The 23,757-nt window shown below is 42.3% G+C and overlaps 1 protein-coding gene across 2 annotated transcripts; it reads right to left on the bottom strand.

The window, feature by feature from the left end:
- Positions 1 to 7,908: 7,908 nt before the first annotated feature.
- INIP (INTS3 and NABP interacting protein) lies at positions 7,909 to 22,173 on the bottom strand. Of its 2 annotated transcripts, XM_082497433.1 has the most exons (6): positions 22,097 to 22,173; positions 21,648 to 21,827; positions 21,063 to 21,149; positions 14,163 to 14,265; positions 11,519 to 11,609; positions 7,909 to 8,310 (listed from the first exon to the last, which is right to left on the bottom strand). In XM_082497433.1, exons 3-6 carry the CDS (start codon positions 21,085 to 21,087, stop codon positions 8,215 to 8,217), a joined length of 315 nt encoding a protein of 104 aa, XP_082353559.1. In that variant the 5' UTR covers positions 21,088 to 21,149; positions 21,648 to 21,827; positions 22,097 to 22,173; the 3' UTR covers positions 7,909 to 8,214. The 2 variants fall into 2 exon arrangements, with proteins under 2 accessions (XP_082353559.1, XP_082353560.1); XM_082497434.1 differs by lacking the exons at positions 21,063 to 21,149; positions 21,648 to 21,827; positions 22,097 to 22,173 and adding an exon at positions 16,982 to 17,077.
- Between the last annotated feature and the right edge of the window lie 1,584 nt (positions 22,174 to 23,757).

The raw sequence follows: 23,757 nt of genomic DNA, 5'->3' as shown, positions 1-23,757 counted from the left end.
ATTTTTTGTGATTGCCCTAGGAATGCTCAACTGAAAGGAAGACCGGTAACAGAGGCTGAACCAGCAGAGTTCGCCACTATAAATGACTTCCTGTGCTTAAAAATCTGTCATATGTCAGGAGTCTGCTGTGCCAGGTGATGAACAAACACACCAATGAAAGATGGTCTATCCCAAACAACACAATAATCAGGCTCGCTTGCTGACAGAACAAAGTGACTGGTTCAAGATACTAAATGTGAAAGTGATTAGGCCTGAATCTACCAAAAACATACTCTGTGCACGCATGTGTGTGTGTGTGTAAGACTGGGACATATATCCAGGCTTGGGTCTGAGGGTAACTTAGCCTTTGAAAACCTCAAAGTCCAGGGAAGCAGGCTACCCTCAGAATGGAGTAGCTTCAAGCAAAGCCAGCACAACACACCTTCATTTGGATGGGACAGAAACTGCCTGGTTCTTAGAGGGGTTGCCAGGGTGGCTGGCACTGCAGCACGCATGTCAGCCAGCATGGCCATTTTGCTTTCCTTGGACTACCAAGCCATCTGCTAGGGCAGAGTTTGAAAACATATTACTTTTGGTGTGTCTCTTCTTGACAGGCTGTAATGATCCATGGCTGCAAACATGCAGTCCCCCCGACCCCTGTCCCAGCTGCCAGCCAGCTGCACATAGCTCTTGCTGGAAGAGAAAGATGAAGACAGCAGCTTGGGCTTGGGCCCACATCTGGCGATTTCCACTTCCACAAGTGGCCACCCACTGAGAGATGGAGAAGGTCTACAGTCACCCAGGCATACAGAGGCTCCAGCATAACGGGCAAGTTTATCTGGTCACTGTTCGAAGAAGAAATTACACTTGCCCTTGCTTCCAAACACCAAGTATAATACTGTTGTCTTTTTATCACCATCCTGCCTACTCAAATTTAAAACATAAAAGGCCCAAACCCTGCCCTACTTTGTTGCCTTCGCTATCTGAAAAGAAAAAAACCCAACCCAAAACAAACCCAAGCACTGAACTATCCCTGAAACCAAAGACAAACCAGAAACCAAAGAGCTCAGTGTTTTCTAGGAGGGGAGAGATGAGCTAGCTGCTGGTGTGCAATGCAGAGTGACAGCCTCCAGGTGATGCCTCACACCAGCTCACTAATCAGGAGCTAATCCTGACAACTCCACAGGCTTTCTGTGTACCTGCAGGTACTGCAACCCCTTCGCCTTTTTCTCCATCTGCAAAACCGAAGATAATAGTAACTTACTTTGCCTCATGTGAGGATTCAGGTAATGCACTGAAAAAGCCTCTGAAGATGTAAAAATTTCCATAAATCTACATATACTTTTTTTACAATGAGACATCTTTCTGTACTGAAAGAAACTCACACTCTACCAACCAGTAACGCACATATGCTAATTGACAATGCAACATATGTGCATAGTGAAGGTGGCGTGCAAGCTTGTGATTTGCACTTTTAAATTAACCAGTACTACTCTTGGGACAAAAATAAGGTATATTTTGAACAACTTCCAGCCACAATGTACAGAACCTGCATGACAAAAGTAGCATCCACTGACAATGAAGTAGCCAGGACTGGAGGCCTTAATGAGAACAAGTTGAGAACTTTGCCACCATCTTTCATAATTCAATGCCCCAATGAACCTGACAGAGTGGAGTAACTGAGAAGAGCCATTTCTTCACCAGTACTTAAGTATTGTTTTTCATGTCCCACTGCACTAATCGAATTTTCTCCACTTAGTGCATTTAACCTGCTTTCTTCCTCTGTGAAAAACCTGTATTAAAGGAAGGAGTGTAAAACTAATTTCCCCAGGGAGGCATGCCGCTTGATTCTTTCTATCAAAAGCAAGAACCTGGAAACAAGGAGGAGGTGTTGTCTTTGTTGTAAAATGTCTGGGGCAAGCTCTGTGGTTCCAACAAATGCAGAAGCTCACTGAAGCAAGCTTTTAACCCAACAGCATATGAAATCCACTTCACCTACTAATCTTCAAAGTTACTATTCACTTCAGAAAGCTCCATACACTGTATTTTAGCCCAAAGATTCCCTACAGCCTCCAAAAGTGTTTTAGAACACACTGATTACCAGACTTTCCAGTGAGAAGGGTGCTACTAGCAGATGCTATAGGATTTTCCCCATGCATTAGCAAAACATAAATTAGGCACATAAAGTTCTGGACAGGAACACTCTTCCAGCTGGGTGCAGACAATCCTTCCCTCTCTCCACTGCCTCTTTCAGAGGTGTCTCTGCACACAGACCAACCAGCTGAGAAAGAGCTGCCTCCTCTTAGCTTTTCCCTTAGGATTCAATGTGTCATTTTGGTTAGCACCCCTAGGACATGGGAATTGGCTTCAGTTTCAGTAGAAGTCCGTAGCACAGTGCACTGACCCTGTCCTTCAAGAAAACTTGCTATCTGAGCTGGTTTGACAGGAGGAATCATCAGTGCCTAATTTTGACCAACAGGAATCATCCAGCTGCTTTCTCAGGCACACTACTGACTTTGAATATGCGTTAAGCAGACACAAGGTGAAAGAACATCACCTGAATAAGACAGCTATTCTTAGCATTGCTTCTTCCTGGTAAAGACACTAAGCCCTGTTTTAACTATCATAATGCATAAGAGGATGCGTCGAGATAGTCACTGCCTGCTCATACATCTGTGACTGTATGCCACTCTACTCTAGGCTCACTGTCCTCTTCTAACCCTTCTGCTCTGTCCCTGAAACACTGCAAAAACAATAAGTCAAGCCACAAAAAGCTGTGCACTCAAGACATAGTTGTATGCATTTCCTCCCAACAGTTGAAGCTCATGTTCCCCAGTACCTGGTTGACCATCAGTACCTTCCTCTTCTTTCTAAAGAAGATGGGGAAAGCCTGGCCTCTTCATGCATTTCCACAAGGTTAGCGTCAGAGCACTGACCTCTGCTGTGCAGCAAGACAATGACCTCCACCCTTTAAGTGACACAGGTGGTCTAATAAGACTGCTCGGCATGAACAGCTGTGTTCATAGGACTTGCAAATTACACGTGGCTTGTCCTGTGCTGACTGCACACAAAGGCAGAAGTAGCATTTAGCTATTCTAACTAATTGGACACATCAAAGCAACTAGGAAGTTCCTGGCAAGTAACATCAGAGGCTGGAATTTCTTTCCAATAACGAGTTCCATGGGGTATTAATGGAAACTCTGCTAAGGCATGTGGAAAAAAAGGAGGTGACTGGTAGCAGCCAACATGGCTTCACCAAGGGCAAGTCATGCCTGACAAATTTGGTGGCCTTCTACGAGGGGGTTACAGCAGTAGTGGACAAGGGAAGAGCAACTGATGTCATCTACCTGGACTTTTTGTACAAAGAGTATGACGCTGTTCTGCACAACATCCTGGTCTCTAAATTGGAGAGACATGGATTCGACAGATGGACCACTCGGTGGATAAAGAATTGGCTGGACGGTCGCACTCAAAGAGTTGTGGTCAACAGCTCAATGTCCAAGTGGGCGACCAGTTATGAGTGGTGTTCCTCAGGGGTCGGTACTGGGACCAGTGCTGTTCAACAGCTTTGCATCTTTGTTGGTGATATGGACATTGGGATCGAGTGCACCCTCAGCAAGTTTGCTGATGATACCAAGCTGTGTGGCAAGGTAGACACACTGGAGGCAAGGGACTGCCATCCAGAAGGACCTGGACAGGCTGGAGAGGTGGGTCTATGCCAACCTCATGAAGTTCAACAAGGCCAAATGCAAGGTCCTGCATCTGGGTCCTGGCAATCCCAAGCACAACTACAGGCTCAGTGGAGAACAGATCCAAAGCAGCCCTGAGGAGAAGGACCTGGGTGTGCTGACTGATGAGAAACACAGCCCAGAAAGCCAACCATATCCTGGGCTGCATCAACAGAAATGTGGCCAGCAAGTCAAGGGAGGTGATTCTTCCCCTCTGATGAGACCCCACCTGGAGTAGTGCGTCCAGCTCTGGAGTCCCCAGCATAAGAACATGGACCTGTCAGAGCGGGTCCAGAGCAGGGACACGAAGATGATCCAAGGGCTGGAGCACCTCTCCTATGAGGAGAGGCTGAGTCAGGGCTGTTCAGCCTGAAGAAGAGAAGGCTCTGGGGAGATCTTATTGTGGCCTTCCAGTACCTAAAGAGGACCTACAGGAGAGCCGGGGAAGGACTTTTTACTAGGGCACGTAGCAATAGGACAAGAGGGAATGGCTTCAAACTGGAAGAGAGGAAATTTAGATTAGATACAAGAAAGAAATTTTTCACTTTGAGGGTGGTGAGGCACTGGAACAGGCTGCCCAGGGAAGTTGTGGATGGCCTATCCCTGGAGCAGTTTAAGGCCCGGCTGGGCGGGGTTTGGGGCAACCTGGTGTAGAGGGAAGTGTCCCTGCCTATGACAGGAGGTTGGAACTCAATGATATTCAAGGTCTCTTCCAATCTAAACCATTATATGATTCTGTGTTCTGATGTAAAGGGCAAATATAACATCAGGTACTATTGATTAGTTTCATACCAGTGCTTCTAAGAGATCAGTAGAAGGAAAACACTAAGAAAAAATTGGAGACTAAAACCCTGTAGTGGTAGGAAACCACATGTGGTTCTAGAGGTCAGGATTCTTATGTTAAAACTGAGCATTTTCCAGAGCCTATAATGGTGGGGAGATGGTGAGTGACTTGGGAAAAATAAGGGCATGGAGAGAAAACCTGTCTAATGGAAGAAAAAGAGCACAGAGCTAAGAAGAAAAAAGCTGTGGTTCAGTTCTTCACTTGAAGTTCTTTACCTCATCTGTTCTTGTCAGATAATGACTCTGCTATCACTTAGAAAGTCTGACCTCAGTGTGTGTTACCCCACTTCCCATCTGTCTGATTTGTTTAGTTTAAGACCTACCCAGTACTGTGACCTGCTCTCACCCCACCATCCAGTTCCGATACGGACTCTACACCAACCACCTGTGTTGAGTGGAAAGGCCAATTACTACTGTAGCAAGTGAAATAAAATTACTCAAGTGATTTTGTGTGTTAAGATACTTTTTGGTACACAGGTCAGCACTAGATTACAAGTGTTCTGCTTTTATAGGTAAAGGTTACTGCCAGAAGCAAGATATCTCAGATATTTTCTTGTTCGGGTATATTCTAACTAATAATGATTTGAATTTGAACATGCAATTCCAACAGGAGAAAAGATTTTGCTGAAATTACTGTACAGGGACAGATTAATGGTTTTAATACTGATTAATAGCAGAAAAGAAAAAGTAAGAGCGGCAAGACAAATTGATGCATCTGACACTAATTGCTAGAGTCTGTGGTTTCTACGAGAGAAGCTTCCATATGCAACATTTGTATCTTTGACAGTTAATTATATCTACATATATCACCAAGTCCCTCATGATGACACAGAATAATCTGACGCATTATAACTTAAAAATATTACAACAGCTATGTCATTTTTTCCCCTCTTTCAAATATCTCCATCTTTGAGCCCAGGCACTGGATTTCCAAGAGCAGATCTTTCAATACCTGAGATGAAAACAGAGTCAGCAGGTTTAACTCCTTTGGTGGAGCAACTATAGCTTTCCAACAAAGGATCTTTACTGTTTCATTGTCTTGATCATATGCAGTCTATGAAGCAACACTGAAAGATTCTATAGTTCAATATGTTAGCACAGAAGGTCTGTTTCTAGAGAAAGCAGACATTCTTTTGCCACTTTTCTCAAGAAAAAAAAAGAGTGCCTTTAACGTTAAAATGCCCAGCCTACTTTTTAAATTCAACTAAAACTGCCTGCTATATCTGCTTTATCTTATCTGCCTTTGTATGTTTCCAAGCTTGGACTGATTCATAGCTGCCTCTTCTACACATAGAGATTTGCAGATCTTTTTCTTCAAAGCATCTAAGATACTCAGCTCACACTGCAGAATAGTAAGTGGTCAGGACAGCTTCATGGTGAAGTTAGTCTTGGTAATTAAAAGGAAAAAGCTACACAGAGTCACCCACTGAAAACAGAAACGACAGTACTCCTTTCTGCATTGCCCACAAAAACCATCATCATTCCCATGACTCACCACATCAGACCCTCAAAAAAGCACATAATATTAATAGTTCATGTTACAATTGCACATCTTTAAGGTATATCAGGCCTCTTCCACAAGATTTTCCTTGAAAACGTTTCAGTAGGTGTCCCGGTTTGAGGTAAAACAGAACCAATTTTGTTCAGTAACTTCACTTCTTAGCTTGGCCTCTTCTAACTACTCAAATTAACAGCATGTTGTGCAGACAGTGTTCACTCTCTCAGAGTGATAAGACCAATTGTCTATAGCTGATGCCCAGGCATGGTGTGCAGAGAGGCTCCTGCTTATACTCATTGCTATAACCCCCAGGGCCAACCAACTTTGTTATTTGCCCCGTTGGAGGGTGGGAAGTGGAAAAGCATAGTGGGGTCCCACCTGCGGGGAGGAGCAGACAGGACAGGTGACCCAAAACTGACCAACAGGGTATTCCATCCCATCTGCCTCATGCTCAGTATAAAAGCTGAGGGATCAAAGGGTCAGCTCTCTTCCTTCAACGGCTGACGTCTGAGGAGGACTCTGTTTGTCTGCCTGTGATCCTGATCCTGAATCCAGATCCGAAATCCAGTTCCCGTCCATCACCGAGTCCAGCCTGGGACTGCCCCAGTGCCAGCCGGTGTCGTGATTGTCATCTTGGGAGCTTGATACGGTTTTGTATATATTTCATTGTTTCTTTTAATTTTATTATTAATATTTCATTAAAGTAGTTTAGTTCCTTCTAAACTCATAAGTCTCTTTTTCCTCCACTGCCTCTCTCTTTGAAGAGGGGTAGAGGGGAGCATCTGTCAGTCCCATCTGGGGTCCCTCAGGTCCCCAGTAGTGGATTTTGGCCTAAACCACGACAGTAGGCTACAACTTCTGCAAAGGTCTGTACTCAGCTAAGGTATATTAAAGCCGTGGCATTTTCCTCATACCTGCACCGCTCTCTTGGCCCTTGCTCTGTTTTCTTACTCAGGAGGAACGGAATTATTAGCAGTGCTTACAGTTCAGTAACGCTTACTGGGTTCGGGCAATCCCCTGCAGATGGAAACAGGATACCTAAACGCCACTAAGGAAATCTGTAGACTATAACCCTGGAAATCTCATGGGACAGCTAAGTTTCTGCAAAGAACAGAGCTGCTTCAAATGGGCACCAATTTAACAGCTGCTTTCTGATCCCTGGTTCCCACTTAAGTTCTCTTGTTCTTTTCGTTTTCTATAACTTGCATCCATAGGTAAAGCAGTCAATGTACTAGTATAATTGTATTAATAAAGCTATGAGATGTAAGGACTACTTTTCACTCTAAGTTACTTGGTTACCTGGTAACACGATCACAATTCCGAAATAATTTACCTTAAGATCAACAAATTTTCTTCTGGCATGGAGCTGGATTTGGTTACCACAGATAAAAACAGGAAGGAAAAAAAGCAAACAAAATTAAATACACAAAGTATTGAAAAAGTTATGACTAGAAAAAGATGACCTTTTAAACAGAGTTGTCCTTGCAGACAACACTTTCCATCTGAAATGTCCAGAGAAGTTAAAAGACTTCTTTTATCTGTTAAAAGACTGTTCGAAACAAATGCTTTTTCCCCCAGTTTAATTCATTTTCATATTTCACAAAACAAAATAAGAGACAGGCACACTCTATCAAAGGACTTGAAACCAGATGATACTACAAAAGCAAACAGTATGCTACCAATGTTCCTGCATACAGGAAAAAACAAAAAAAGAAAGAAAAAAAAAAGAGACTGACTGATGCATTTGTTAAATTCACGTCTGTTTTGATAGACAAAAGTAACTTTTGTCTGTCACTGAAGTCAAATATAGTACCTGTACACAATAATAAGAAACACAAATGCTGACAGAGTGTGCATCTCTTGATGACTCTGATTTAGACATTTATTTAAAGGAAGCACAGAAACAGGGAAGAGCAAGCGCTATGTACTTCACACACCAAGGAAGTCTTATGTCTGCCTTTGACCAGACAGAAGAAAAGAAATACAGGATAATAATTGCTGTTTAACAACATTGCTTTTCCATCATTCGAGCTCACACTCCTGAAAGGCAACCACAAAAATCCAGAAAAAAAAAAAACAGGTTTAAGATAAGTAAAGAAATTAAAAGGTCAGACAGTTCCTGCTATGCACAAAATCAGACCTTGCAGTTCTGAGAAACAACATTGCTCATTCTGCCTCCAGTCGAGGTAAGACAGGAAGAATAAGATTTCCAAATGCAGAGTCTTGAGTTATGAAGTATCCTGAGGAATGTGCATGTGCGTGCTAGAAAGAGAAAAACATTTGTTAAAGCGTAATTCCCCACAGCACTAATATAATTCAATTAATATATTAAATTCAATTAATATAATTAACATATTAAATAATATAAATAAATATAAAATTAACAATATAATTTTACAGCTTCTGCAGCATTATTTATTTATTTCTCCCAGTCTGCTGCTCAACCCTGATAGTCAAATTCAAAACCAGCATTTTAGATCAGCCATATCTGAACTGGGCTCATCAAGGGAATTAACTTGGCCATTCTCTGCTGCTACTTTTTCAGCAAATTTCATGGAGGTGGGGAGAGCAGTAAATAAAACTCCTGATCACTCTCCTTTGCCTAGATGCCATGCTTCCACTCCCATCTATAACCAGCTTACAGGTCTTGCTACGTCACAGCTGCCACACAACTGCCAGAAGCGTGCATCAGTAGTGTCATACAACCTGAGGCTGTATGTACAAACGACATGTGACCAGACGCTCTCCTGTAAACATCAGACACCAGCATTCTGCTCGCGTGATTAATATATGCTTGTTCACCTGAGGAGGGCAGCTGCTGCTTATGGCTCTGGACAACCTTTGTAAAATTTTATGTAGCCTTTCCCAGTTCAAAGGCTGGACTCCAGTAACCTAGACAGCCTGTATATTCCTTTCTTCCACCACTAGGGAAAAGCCCTAGTGGATATCTAACTACAGACCAGTTAGTCTCACCTCTGTCCCTGGGAAGGTAATGGAGCGACTCATTCTGGATGTCATCTCCAAACACGTTGAGGAACAGGAAGTTATTGGAAGTGGTCAACATGGATTTACCAAGGGTAAATCATGCTTGACCAATCTGATAGCTTTCTAGGATGTTATAACTGGTTGGCTGGATGAGGGGAGAGTCGTAGATGTCATCTACCTTGACTTTAGCAAGGCTTTTGACACTGTCTCCCATGACATCCTCATTAGGAAGCTGAGGAAGTATGGGCTAGATGAGGTGACAGTGAGGTGGATTGAGAGTTGGCTGCGGGACAGAACTCAGAGGGTTGTGATCAGCGGCACAGAGTCTAGTTGGAGGCCTGTAACCAGTGGTGTCCCCCAGGGGTCAATACTCGGTCCAATTTGTTCAATATATTCATTAATGACCTGGATGGGGGGACAGAGTGTATCCTCAGCAAGTTTGCTGATGATACCAAACTGGGTGGGGTGGCTGACACCCCAGAGGGCCGTGCTGCCATCCAGCGTGACCTGGACAGACTGGAGAGCTGGGCAGAGAAGAACCTAATGAGGTTCAACAAAAGCAAGTGCAAGGTCCTGCACCTGGGGAGGAAGAATGCTAGGCACCAGTACAGGTTAGGGGCGGACCTGCTGGGAAGTAGCTTGGAGAGGGATCTGGGGGTTGTGGTAGACAATAAATTATCCATGGCCCAGCAATGTGCCCTTGTTGCCAAAAAGGCCAGTGGAATCCTGGGCTGCATAGGGAAGAGTGTAGCCAGTAGGTCGAGGGAGGTCATTCTCCCCCTCTACTCTTCACTGGTGAGGCCACAACTGGAATACTGTGTCCAGTTTTGGGCTCCCCAGTTCAAGAGGGACAGGGAACTGCTGGAGCGAGTCCAGCGAAGGGCAACTAAGATGATTAAGGGATTGGAGCATCTGCCTTATGAGGAAAGGCTGAGAGAGCTGGGACTCTTTAGCCTGGAGAAGAGAAGGCTGAGGGGAGACCTTATTATGGCATACAAGTATCTAAAGGGTGGGTTGAAGGAGGATGGAGCCAGGCTCTTTTCAATGGTTCCCAGTGACAGGACAAGGGGTAACGGGCACAAGTTAGAACACAGGAAGTTCCGTTCAAATACATGGAAAAACTTCTTTACGGTGAGGGTGACAGAGCACTGGCCCAGGCTGCCCAGGAAGGTTGTGGAGTCCCCTTCTCTGGAGATTTTCAAGACCCGCCTGGATGCAGTCCTGAGTGATGTGCTCTGGGCACTCCTGGTTTAGCAGGGGAGTTGGACTAGATGATCTCTAGAGGTCCCTTCCAACTCTGAAAATTCTGTGATTCTGTGATATCAAATTTAGCCTGAGCCAGCAGTGTGCCCTTGCAAAGATAAAGGCCATCAGCACAGTGGGCTGCATCAGCAACAGGACATCCAGGAGACAAGGGAAGCTACCAACGAGGCTGCATTTGTGACACTGTGTTCGGTTTGAGATATAAACTGGAGGGAGTCCAACAGAGACCCAAAGAGACTGCTTGGGGCTGGGCTGAAGCTCTCAATGTCCAAAGGGATGGTGAGAGGACTGAGCTTCTTGTAAGAAGTGAAAGCTGAGGGCAGATCTTGCTATTTTCAGATACCCAGTGACAGGATATAGAGAAGACAGAGCCAGACTCAGAGCCAATAAAGGGTAAGAAGCCCATCCCTGGAGAGCTTCAAAACTTGACTGGACCATGCCCTGAACAATGTGATATAGCACTGCTGTTAGTCATTCTTTGGGCAGGGCACTGGACTAGAAACCTCCCAAGGATCCTTCCAGCCTACAAAGTTGTGTGATCAACACAGGACACCAGCCAGAGCTCACTTCTGCTCCCAGTCATTTTAGGAGAAGCAATCTGGGGGCCTTTACTAGGTAACAGAAATTCAACAAGGATATGTGAACAGTGTTGCTAGTTTGCATCTCAACATTTTTCCCATTCCTGTGCCCCCTGACAAATCATTCTGTCTAGAGTGCCAGGAAGGCGGGTGGCCGCGTACTGGCTTTCCTGCTCAATTTCCAATTTCAACACTGAAATCAACCTCACCTGACATGAGCAAAATGGCAGCAAATAGAAGCCTGTAAATGTACAAATAAGTTTTCCAAAACTTTCACCCCCATCACTCATAACTGCAGGATATTTACCTGGCATCTACTCAGGTTTAACCACAGAAAGCTAGTGTGGCTAGTTCTTCCTAAGCTTCATGAGACATTCAGAAGTTTGCTAGAATGTTGAACTGAGTCCTGACTGAGATGTACAAAATAGCTATGATGATACTGCAGGCTACATTCTCACAACCATATCGAGGGAGAATGAGCTGACAGATTTAAGAAGAAACTTCATTTGTGACAAACACAGAAATGTATGAAACCTAACCTCTAAAAGGGGCTTTTAATTCTCTCTAGGTGCAAGACTGCTCTCTGAAGGGATGCATGTCTAAAACAGAGCCAAGCTAAACTGAACCTGACTCTATCAGATTACCTGCAGTGCAGCCTTCTGCTGTGCTGCGATGTGCTGCTGCTCAGCATGATCACGGAAATCCTTGTTCAGCGGTGATCTTGCAAGTGCAATGCTGCAAAAAAGAAGATGGCATTATACTCACCACAGAAAAAAAAAAAAACGCAGACTTGCCATTCTAGCCACGGATTCCATGACTTCCACAGCTCACGATTTATTTGACTCATGGCTTGACCATTGTTAACTATTGTTTGGAATTACCAGTTCCTAATATAAGAGAGGACAGGAGAATGGAGTGACCACAGTTGTATCGTTTGACCTAGCATAAACAGCTGTTGCCAAACTACACACAGAAGACTCACAGTCCTTAAGCCTGTTGTGGATTTCACTCATAGGTGGAGACCCACTGAAGTCAGTGCAACCACTGGGGTGTAACGTTAGACAATGTCAGCAATTTTTATAACAGCTTTGTGTTTTCACCATTACACAGTCACTCTGACTGTTCTAAAAAACTGTGATAAACAGAAGCACTAACAAGAGCTCTTCAGTCCGTAAGACTAAGACCAGTTCTTCGGCAGCTGGGCAGCAGCTCGCTGCTGGTAAAGGAGCTTCCTTTTGATGTAACTGAAATAACAATCCCATGACAATAGCTTAGAGTACCTAAATTGATTTTACTTATCTATCTCCATGCAGCATACATTACATTTCAAATTAAAATTCCTAAATAGTTTTTTTTTTTTGGCTTTTGCATCTTAAGACTTGTCTACCTTGTTAAGTAAAAGAGAATAAAAAGCAGACATTTTTCCCCAACTTCATGTAAGCAACACGATCAGCCATCCTCCAGACAGATATCAGTGAGGACTGCCATCAGAGCTGTACTGCAAGGCAATTCACAACTACCTCTGAAACTGGCTCTGGAGGCTGGTGCTGAAAGCGTAGATCTCCTCAGTCATAGTGACAAAAGCATGAAGGACAACAAGGGATCCATGCAAACACATCAACTGACCTTTCCCAGCAGCTTCAATGTCAACAGCTGATTTAGTAAATCAGTTTTTCAAAAGCAGCCATGCTCATGAAAACACCTTTAGCCAGATCTATGCCTAAATGCATATTGAAAGCTAAGTAACAATCCTTTGAACTGATTTTATGACAAATATTAAGATAAGCTTCACTGCTGAAGAAAAGTACTACTCAGTTTATTTAAAATATAGTATTTTCAGTTATTTTGAAGGTATTTATTTTGCATTTATTTCTGTACCCTCTAACTTTTCAGTATGATTTCTGTAGATAATCCTAAAGCTTCATCATAAGCTGACACTTTTCAAGAGAGCTCTCCTGTTTTTGGATAGAGGATTCCCATATTACCAAGGCCAGAAATCAATTAACTCATTCACCCTTATGCTGGCCATGCCACTATTGTGCTTTAGGTACATCAAGCTCTTTTTCTGTCAAGTTTGTAGATTTCTATGGTCTCATTTCTGAAAACTCTGTGGTCCAAAACCTGTGGTACAACTCTGCCACAGAACTGTCAGCTTCTCAAAAAATCACACATCAGCCCATCATACCAAAGCAGAGAGTTTAACTGCTGCTCTGTAGCTCCTCCCCCACATCCACACTTTCAAAATTAGTAAATACTGATTCTGCTCATCAGCATATAGTGTTTTTTCCCTTAAATAAAAAAAGAAAGCAAACAAGCACTCCCCGAAACTCTGCCAGACTTGCAATGAAGTATGGACACACTGTTGCCAGGAGTCAGAGGTTGTACATAAAAATATGATATTTCTATTTTCTTCTCTAATCAATAATTTTGCTTGAATAACTGTGTACAGAGCCACTCAGAGATTTAACTCAGGCAACTGCAAATATTCTGCATGCTTTTTCACAGTATGAAGGAATTAAAGGTGACCTAGAATCTCCTTAATAAAAGACACAGACAGCACTCAGACTGTATTCAGAGTATTTAATTCTGCACGTAACATGAGATACTGCATGTAACATACTGTGTCTAGAATACAGCACTGCACTCACTTTATGCTAATACAAAAGTTGAACTATCTCAATTTCTCCATGTAAACTAGTGTGTGATTTTCTAGTTACTGATTTATAAAAAAAATCTAATCTTTTTGTCTTAAATGGGAGAAACCCCAGTGACAGCTCCCAAACTCAGATTATTACACTTTCCAGTGCAGAATCTTCCTTACAACAGTATCTTTTACAAGAAGATCTGTACTAACATAAACTAGCTTTGTCTGGCACACAGGGAGTTTCAAGGATAACTCACTCCCTGCCATAACTGTTCTTCTCTAAACATGGAACCCTGAACCCAATGGCCTGCTACTTCCATTCCTTAGGGCATTTTAGCTTAATAATTAAATGCTTTCTCAGTGCCTGCTCCCTGATTCTTCTTGAAGGTAGAGTTTAATACAGTTGAGTAAGCACATCTGCTTCTTCCCTTCTCAAATGCAAATTATATAAGCCAAAATTCAGGGTCTGTAAAATAGTTTAAATATTAAGATGTTCCTGAAGTGCAAGGTCTCTCTGACTGGTTATTGAGGATGGTTAGAAAACACTTCTGATTAGTGTTTATATAAGTTTACAGCTCACTTGCTATTTTTTTCCCCTTTGATAAAATCAGTGACGTCCAAACAGGTCTAAGAACATAAAATACCTGGCTCCAGGGTGATTTGTGGAAGACTGGTTTTGCATAAGTAACTTTCTCTTCTCCTTGTCTAGTTCTGCCAGGATTGCAACCCTATTTTTATTCTGGAAACCTGGTGGGAATGACAGAAAAATATTAGAGAGATTTACTTTATTTCTATGGCCCAGCTCTAATCTTGTGGAATTAAAAGTCTCTGTACAATATGACATTATGATGAATGCACTAATCTTCAAGCCTTTGCACCCATCTGAAAGGCTATTAATAAATAGGCTTCATTTTTCCTTTTCTCATTTTACAACATGAAATAGCTTCCTTAAGCTATCATACATATTAATACATTTTAAAATACAGGTTTCTATCTCAAGTTAGATCCCTTCCCAAGCCAGCTCTGGAGCTATACAATCAAATACTTCCCTTTCAAAAAAAAAAGTAAACTTACCAGGTACCAGATTTAAAATGAACATACAACTCAATTAGAACAGAGTCACAGGGCCCAATTTCTCACGCCAGTGAACTCACACTATAACACAAGTTTTACATAGGTAACAAGTAAGAATGAGACGACCACTAATCTTGCATATGTGCTTACACAAAAAATTACAACCTTTTATTCAATCTATGTAGAAAAGTTTTAGTTCTAATATACTGATGTCCTTACACATACACACTATCCTTATTCTGAGTATGACCACATTGGAGTATGACCACAATGCTGGAATAGAGAAGGAAAATCAAACTGTCTGGACACAATACGAGAATGCAGCCTTTATTTGCTCTGTACATCATTCTCCCAAAGGGGCCCTATATACAAGACAAGGGGTCAGGAAGTACAGTGATTGAGGGAATTAGGAAAATGCCTAAAATAGCTGCCATTTGCGTATTTTTAAAGTTGCCTTCTAAATTAAAATGTGGCAAAACTGCTGTACTTACACAGGACTCTTATATGGTAAAGGATCTCAATGCAGCCACCAAATAAACCAGATACACAAGTTCCTGCTGTTGCCCAGTATGCCCATACAGCACAACTGAGGACAACAACTACAAAGTGGAATCTCATGGGCCTCTATGCCACTAAGGACACTCCTCATGTCAAGAATATAAACTTTTTTTTAATATCTAATTTGCTGCTACTCTATAAATATCAAGCCACTACACTGTCTTACATAAAAGTCATGTTATTGCCTTTATTTCCTTCATACAAAAAGTCAAAGTCATTCCCATTGGAAACTCCTGTGCGTTGTGCCCATGCCCCCACCCCCATCTCGAGTGCTATGTTTTAGTAATACCACTAAAAAATGGTAGTCCAGAAGCCGTTAGGAAGGTCAGACAGGGTAACTCTTAAGGGGAGTATTAGCATGTCAAGGTAAAATGATTTCAAATTTATTTTCAGTAGCTGCACTCAAAGTTCATTCCCTTTGAGAGATCTTCTGTTGCTGCTCAACTACATAATCCAATATTCCTTTCATCGGCATGGTTCAATGAAGGAGACAGTTATCAGGTAGAAACCTTCCACTCTAAATAATAATTTGCATCCGTATTGCCTTGCTATCAACCCCCCACCTTTTTCTTTTACTATGCCTAACATACGCACCCCTGAGCTTTAGTGTCTCAGAGTTCTCAAAAGAACAGTCATTTGATTAAATTTTACTGTTTTATGCAAGATCACCCATAATCATCTTTACATTTGTTAACAGATTTTTTTAATTAAGTTTAATTAATTGCTATTTTCCTGCCTGTTAATCTCTCCTTCCCACATGGCATTAGTTCCACTTAAACTCTCTCTGTTTCATAAGTGTATCGATTCAGGTCTTTGATGTTTCTCTGCTCTCTAGGTGTTGTACACTATCTTTTTTTAAACACCCTGCACTTGCAATGAATTTGAAACATTAAAACACAGTCGAATGCGTGCTCTAAGAGACAGAAAGGCTAACAGATCTTGCCAACAAGCTGAGATTCAACATTTCTGAGTTGCAACTAGCTCAGACTTTACTTTCTTGTAAATTCTGGAGACAGTGGATTAAAGAAGTACCTCTAAGAGGGTCTAACCTAAAGTCATCATGTCTGTATGCTCATTCTACAGAGTTTTCAGCCAAAAAGCTTACTACTTGACATATTACTCAGCAGCCATCTGCTAGTGCTTGTTTATCCCAAAATGCATAAATCTAAATGCATGCTTGGAATTCAGATGTTACGGTGATTGAGGCAAGAAAAAGGAGACCACTTTTTAATACAAGTTGCTGTCAGCTAAAAAATAAAGACTAAACATGCTTACACTTACCACGAAGCAGATGGTATGATTCAGATAGGCTTGAGATGTGCAAGAATAAAATTTTAAATGCTGTTTTTAAACTGTGATCAGAACTGTGCAAGATCATCACTGTCTTCCATTTCAGTATGAGACTTGCTATAGTATCATATGGCAGAAACTCTACAGGGATTCAGAAGAAACTCAAGTATTTTTTTCTTCCTTTTCCTATCCCTCTACTACTTAGAGTGTTGGGGGTTTTTTAGAAAAAAAAAAAAAGAGTAGTATTTTGCTCTAGAATCAGACAGCACTCATCAGCAACCTGCTGCACTGAAACAGTCATTGGTTTAAGTGAATTTGTTAATGGTAAGTAGAAAAAAGCCTGCCTGAGAAAATGGAGAAGGACATCCAACAGGTACATGTTAGTGCTCCTCAGCTGAGGAATGTGAAGTTCCTACAGGTATTTTAAACTTTATTAAATTACAAAGTAAAACCTGTTAATTTAAATTTAATAACAGAGAGGGTGGGACATGAGAAATCTATTTCAGAGGGAAAAATATGGCATTCTTACAAAATAATTCACCTTATCTGGCAATACATAAGTGAGACTTCCATTTAGATTCTTCCGTCCAGGACCTCAAAGTGCTTCCATAAAGACCAACTTGAAACAGACACAGAAATTTCCTGCTTCATTTATAACAAAAGTGATTTTTCATCTGTTGATTTGATACGTCTGTTCTGCTTTCTAGTACTAAAAAAGGGGACACGCAAAAAAAAAAAAATAGCCATCCTCAGTATAGACTGGATTCTTATCTGTAAAAATGTAGACTTTCAAACACAGCAACTTCTTAGTAACGTTTTAAGTTTAGACTTCCCTTAACTAAGCTGAGCTGCTCTACTATTTTGAGTCTGAATAGTTCATGAATATTGCAGTTCATTAATATTCTCTCTCTAAGGTAGTAGATTCAGGACACTTAAAATTTAAGCCTGTTCTTTCTGACACCTCTGACATAAAGCGTTGTATTACGTGCACTGCGCAGAAGCTAATAAAAGTTTACTTGCACATGTTTTGTATGTGCAAGGCAGAAAATTAAGAGAAAGCTGAAGCCTTGCTGAGTGATACTGGTAGCTTTAAGAGCTCACAGCAAGCTTCACTCTAACCTAATACTACCACCTAATCCTACCACCCTACCTCACTTATATCTATCTCAGTTAGTTCTACTACCTAACTCTGCATGGCAAGAAACAGTATTACCTTTATCTGCTTCAAAGTTTTTGCTCTCCATCTCATATGTTTTCTCTGATCTGTTCGTTGCTTCAAATTCACAGTATGTCTAAGTTTTTTCTAATACGCATTATTTATCGCTTATCCATAGATGCGGAACAGCACAAAAGAGGCCTCCACCCCTGCGTGTTCAAGATACACTCCTATTTGGAAAAACAGTTTCAAAGCTGGATGTCTACTCTAAGCTCTGTACATTAGAAAGCACTCTCACTGCATGCTGTTCCGCCTGTGCAATTCAGAAAGCATTTCACAGCAATTTCTTTACTGAAGTGCATGCTTTCATAAATGGCAGGCTTCAGGAAGTGAGGCAGCAGCCTCTTAAAAACCAGAATCTAAAGACCTTATTAAACACACAACGCATGGGAAAAAGGATGGAGTAACTGTATTTTGATTTTCTCTCCTGCTTATGACTACTAGCATCACAAAACATCACCTAGTAGTCTGCCGCACATCAATACTTTTCAGTAACAATTTATATTTGGATATGCTTTCATATATGTTATGTGACAATGAAACAAAAGGCGTATTAGTAATTCAGCACATTAACTTGAATTACTAAATAACATATTAATATTTTTGTCCCTCCAGAAAATATCTATATGCATAGGTGGAATGTAAGTCATTGATTACTTTATGGCCACAAAGTTCTCCAGCGAAGAGATACGCTACAGCATTCAAGTACTATGCTCGTACACAGTTCAAACTCAGATGCAGAGCAGCAAAGTTTGTATATGATGACATAATTCAATGCAGAACAGCCCAATCTTCCTTTTTAACAGACTCGGTGAGCAGAATGCTAAACTTAGCTGCTCAGACTGTGTTACGTGAATGTGCTTACATACTTTTAGGCCAAAAGGAGAAACAACCACCACGACAGAAAGAGATCTTGCAGAATTGCTACAGCCTGAAGCTTAGAATTCTGTAGATATTTCAAGAGCTTGGTTCTTCCAAAGTACCAGAACTCTCTGCAGGAAAGTTCAGCCCTATCTGAAGCAGGACCCATATTTCTTCCATCTGTGGGGACCCAGAGGAGTGTTCCTTCCTGAACACAGTCACATTGTCTCATCTCTGAGTGCTTCCTCTTGGAGAACTCATGCATGGAATCTTTGATTTAGTAAGGCACAAGGTATGCTCTGGCCTTGCTGTACATAAGCAAAAGCATTACAACAGCAGCCTTATCAATGTGTTTTGCATAAGTACCGTGAAGTATTGCTGCAGCAGCAGTGTGCTACCAAGCACCTGAAAGTAATTTCTGTAACTTAAAAGCTAATTTCCGCCCCTGCAATGTACCACTCTGGTCTATGACCTCATCTTGTGGACAATACACAGCATACTAAAAGCTTTTCTACGTCTTTTAAATGCTGTAATCAGTCTCATGCAATCAGTTCGTGTGGTACTAATGTCCTGAAGTTATTTAGTTTTGCTGCATTCATATACAGTTCCCCATTTTTGAAATTCTAATCAAAAGAGTGCCTTCCCAAGAGTCAAATGAATTAAAGAAAGTCCAGTCCACAAAATCTTAACCTTTGTAGTCCGAGCCTGAAATTAACAGAAAACTCGACTGACTTCTAGGAAAATAGCTGGTACTGATTAAAGAGAAAGAAAAAACTCAGTACAAAAAATCATGAACACAGCCTACCTATGTAGAAGGCTAATGTTTAATTCATCCTGACAGTTCTGAGTAAGTGCTACTATTCATAACACTTCCAGTGAGTGTTTCAGTAAATCCCTATTCCTTTCCTCCAGGAAGAGGGAAATGACAGAATGAATTGCTTGAACGGTACTAATACGTGTGCCGTGCTGCAAGCTGAAAATGCAGTACTTCGCTCAATCATTTTAACTTTGAGGCTGCATCTGGCCAAGAGAAAGAAACAGAGGCCTTGAACTGTTGCTCTCATATTTACCTGTTCCTTTCTAATTTTCCTAGCTGTATTATTTAGAGGCTCATTTGGGTGATTAAGCTTGATAGTGTTTCTTGTCTGCTTAGTACAAATAATTTTCATATGATAATTAAACAGTTCCTTTAGTGAGTCTCTAAAAGGTATCTCAAAGTATAAAAGCAGGTTCCAAGGCTCTATTAAATTATCAGCCTCTGGAATTTGGAGGGAAGCAAAGGCATTCTGGCACTAAAACCTGATCCCACTTCTCAGTAAATTTTCATATTTAAGAAAAAGTAATTTTTAACTCTATGACAACGTTCTATACCGTGCAATGATGCTTAGTTTTGACAGAATAAAGGAAGATTTACCATTGCATACCAAAAACTTCTCAGAGTTAAAATCTGCAAATGGACAACTCTCTGCTATCTGCACTACTCCTCTCTCAACACTTTACAAAAGCTCAATAAGCATTACAAAAACTACCTTTTTTTGTCAAGTGGCAAGCAAAATCTGTCTTTTGGCCCAACGCATTTATTCTGTATTTGTTCTGAAAGCAGAGAGCCATTATGGAGGGAGGAGGAAGGAATGACACAAGTGATCCTGGTATCCCCTTCAAAGTATCAGCACTTCAGGATTAGTTACACCCAACTTTGTGGGAATGCTTTCCCGGATAAGTTCACTCACACACAAGTGTGCATGAAGAAGTCTCAGGTTGCTGGGAAACTGCATTCTGAAGTCATTTCTCATAACCAGTATGCGAAGAGCCATACCTGACAAGCTTCTTTCTCCTCAGCTCTTCCGTAGAAGAGACAAGTCTCAGAGTTCCACTCAGATTTCCACCTCTAGAGGGCGTTTTAAGACCCTCCTTCAATCAACCTGTGTGACATTTCCCCACCACCACCTCCCCGACCCTCTGCTCCCTCTGACGCCTGGGCTAGACAGATGGACCATCTCCACATTTTGAACGATTTTATGGATGCAATTCATATTCGTCATCATGCAAGGAAACATTTAATCAAAGCTAGCATTATGATTTTATTTGGCTTTTCCTCCTAGGCCTGGCCACTTTCTATCTATCTTTGACAGCTATTACTGCCTGGGTCTTGCTGCTTCCATCATGACATGGAATATATTAGTCTTCTGGCTGTTTCCTGATGCTGAGCACAAGAGCTGCAAGTCATGTACAATGCTAAGCGTTTTAAGTGCCTGAAATATGCCTTAGGAGATAACCACAGCACCAAAGGCATGATAGGTACTTCATAACCTGAGCATGAAGGAATGCACAGTAATTCAGAGCTCCCTAGTCATCAGTGGTCTTTTTCAACCATTTAATGTGTGTCTTCTCTCAGCAGGCTTGCTCGCATTATACTACTTTCAGCCCCACCTTCCTGCCTCTCTTCCCCTTTTGGCTCTTTCTATAAAATACACTTACGGTTTTGGTGACTTCACTGACATTTTGCATATAGTCTTTCCCCTTGAATACTTAGGTTAAAACCTACCTTGTCCTGAAGGATTTGCTGCCATCCTTCAATTTTCAGCCCTAGTTTTATTCAGCTGCAGCTCAAATCTTTTAACCCCACAAATATCTGCAAAACAGGCATGATATAAGATAAATACACTCATTTAAAAGAAAAGCTTGGATTTCATTCTGTTGTAGGTTTCATAAACGTGGCAACTGTTACAAAGCATAAGCCAAACACAGCATGCACATGGCTTAAAATATCTACTATTACTTATATTGTTCTGATTGAAATTTTTAGCTTGAAACATCAACAGCTGTGATCAATTCTTTCTGAGATTCTAGTAACTTAAGAATAACCTTTAGGGTCATTCTGGAGTCATACACACTTCTGCCTACCTGAACTTCTTCCTGACAAAGTATGTCAGAGAACACTTAAGAATCATGTTAAAGTGCTATACTCCTTAAATGCTAAAGCCCTGAAAGACCTCAGTTTAGCCTCTGATTCAAGAAAACCGACTGAGGAAAGAAAACGTAAATCCCAGCTACATGGCCTGTTGAAGGCTACCACCCTCACAGCTGTGGTAAAACAAAACGGGATGCCCGCTCCTCAGCCGTACGTCACCTCGGACCACCATCAACTTCTGCTTCCATTAAGGTGCCGGGCTGTGAAGTGGCAGTGGTGAAGGGCTCCAGCTCAGCCAGGTGGCAGGGAGGGCAAGGCCAGCCAGGAGCCGCCGTCGGCTTCCAACAGGAGACCAGAGAACAGGTACACCCCGGAACTGCGGGCCCCTGAGCAGCAGCGCTAGCGCAACAAGAAAGTAATTCAACAACGGCATTAATTAAGAGCAGTGACACGGGCCAGTACGCGCCTCTCGGGGAGGCACGGCCTGACCCGCACGGAGGCGGCGGCGAGCCGGGCAGCGGGGCCGGGGAGCGGCGCCGGGGGAGGCCAGGCGCCGAGGTGCGCGGGGCCTCCCTCACCCGCCGGCGGGCTGGCAGACCGCCTCCGCCGGAGGAGAAGGCGGAGGGCTGGCTCCGGGCGCGAAGCGACGGGGAGACCCGCACACCCACCTGCCCCCACAGGCCTCCGCTCCGCTCTCCCCTAACCGCGTCCCGGCCGCCTCACCACCATCCCATCCCGCCCCGCCCCGCCGCAGCCAATGAGCTGGCGGCACACGATCATGACGCAGAAACTAGGCGACGACGCCCAGCTGCGCCGTCGCTCTCCTTTGCCGGGCGGCGGAGAAACACGTCACGTCGCGGAGCCTGAGGGACGAGTCGGAGAGGCCTGTTTAATTTTGTAGCCCCGGCACCAGGCTTTGAGTGCGAACACAGCGTTATTTGGCAGGAGTGCCCGAGGAGGCTGTGCATCCACGTTTCTAGCGCGTGGTTCGTTTTAGAAAAGCCAAGGGACGGCTTTGTAAGTGAGGAGAGTCCACCCGGCGGGATAAGCCTCAGCCTCAAAAGGCAACCTGTGACTTACGTTGAGCGTCCTTGTGGTTAAAATACCTGCCGTTGGGCTCAAACCGAGCTGAGCTGCCATGCGAACTGCGGCCCTTAGCAGCCGTACCTCTGATCGTACACGAGTAAAATCAATTCTTAAGAACTGCAATAAATAAGAGGCTGAAGACTGATGGGGCCGGCGCTGGACTCTGGCTAGCCCAGAAATCAGCTACATTGCCTACTTAAATTTTATATGTGGGTTGTTTTTTTTAAGGCAGCAAACAATTTTCATGGAAGAAAGGCCCATGGGTTTTTTTAAGAACAAAATTTAAAGATAAGTATTGAAAATAAGTTGGGTTTTGTTTTGTTTTTTTTTAGTAAGTTCAAGGCGTCTCTAGTTAGGTATGCTTTTACTGCAGGGTATTAAACTTTTTAATACCGAGATTTTGGTGGTGTATATAACAGACATTTCTGAGCAAATGACAACTATAGCAAGGAGGATCTTGGATCTGCTAGTCAAATCTGTACAGGGCATTTAATTTCATCTGTGTTCTCTTCCATCAAGTCTTAGAAGTCCTTAACCTCATCACTGTCTAGGCTTAAAGTGGAAAAAGGGCTTATTAAAAACTTGATTTAGTTATGATGGAATTATTTATATTGATAAGAACATACACGTGCTGAATGCCACACCAGTCCGTTAGCTGGGACAATGAAATCCATACATAACTGTTGAAAGCAAATAACGCTTTTTTTGAGATGTTCTGCTGCAGCTAGCTATACTGGACAATGCAGAAATAAATGACATCTTTGAGAGTCCACAGAATGTATAAAAATCCTATCAGTATCTCTAAGAATTGATTCATTTGATTTAAAATAGCATGCATTGGAATAATGCATACAAATTCTGTAAGACGGGGAATGTTCTGCTAACCAAATCTGCTGCCTGTCTATGCATTTCTACTTTTCAAAGCCTCACTAAGTGTGAAAATTGTAAAACTGAACAAATTTATGTCTAGAGACTTGTAACATCCAGGTTCAGAATTTGGTTACCTAGATTGTTTGCCTGGTAAAAGCAGTCTCTGTGTATTTGTGTGTGTGTGTGTTAATGAAAACCCAAACCAGCACCCGAGCAACCAGCAAACATCTGACAATCTCAGGGAGTTTTCTGTTTGCTCTAAAGCTGTGTTAATTAATACTGTGGAAGGCAAACATTGCTGCCTTTCCCACATACAGGAATTATTTTCAGCTCTTCTCTTTGCCTGAACAGCTGATCGAGTGCCTTGCCTCCT

This window comes from Vanellus vanellus (assembly GCF_965231255.1).
Source record: "Vanellus vanellus genome assembly, chromosome: Z".
Taxonomy (NCBI): domain Eukaryota; kingdom Metazoa; phylum Chordata; class Aves; order Charadriiformes; family Charadriidae; genus Vanellus; species Vanellus vanellus.
The sequence above is the reverse complement of the archived record's forward strand: the minus strand, read 5'-3'. Positions and strand labels throughout refer to the sequence as shown.

What these genes read in the sequence shown, in the direction of transcription:
- INIP (XM_082497433.1), bottom strand. Translation starts at nt 21,087, where the DNA reads ATGGCAGCAAATCCTTCAGGACAAG. An exon ending in AGCAAATCCTTCAGGACAAG is followed by an intron (nt 14,266 to 21,062) that starts GTAGGTTTTAAC and finishes CATTCCCACCAG; the next exon opens with GTTTCCAGAATAAAAATAGG. An exon ending in AGCAGAAGGCTGCACTGCAG is followed by an intron (nt 8,311 to 11,518) that starts GTAATCTGATAG and finishes TTCTCTTTCTAG; the next exon opens with CACGCACATGCACATTCCTC.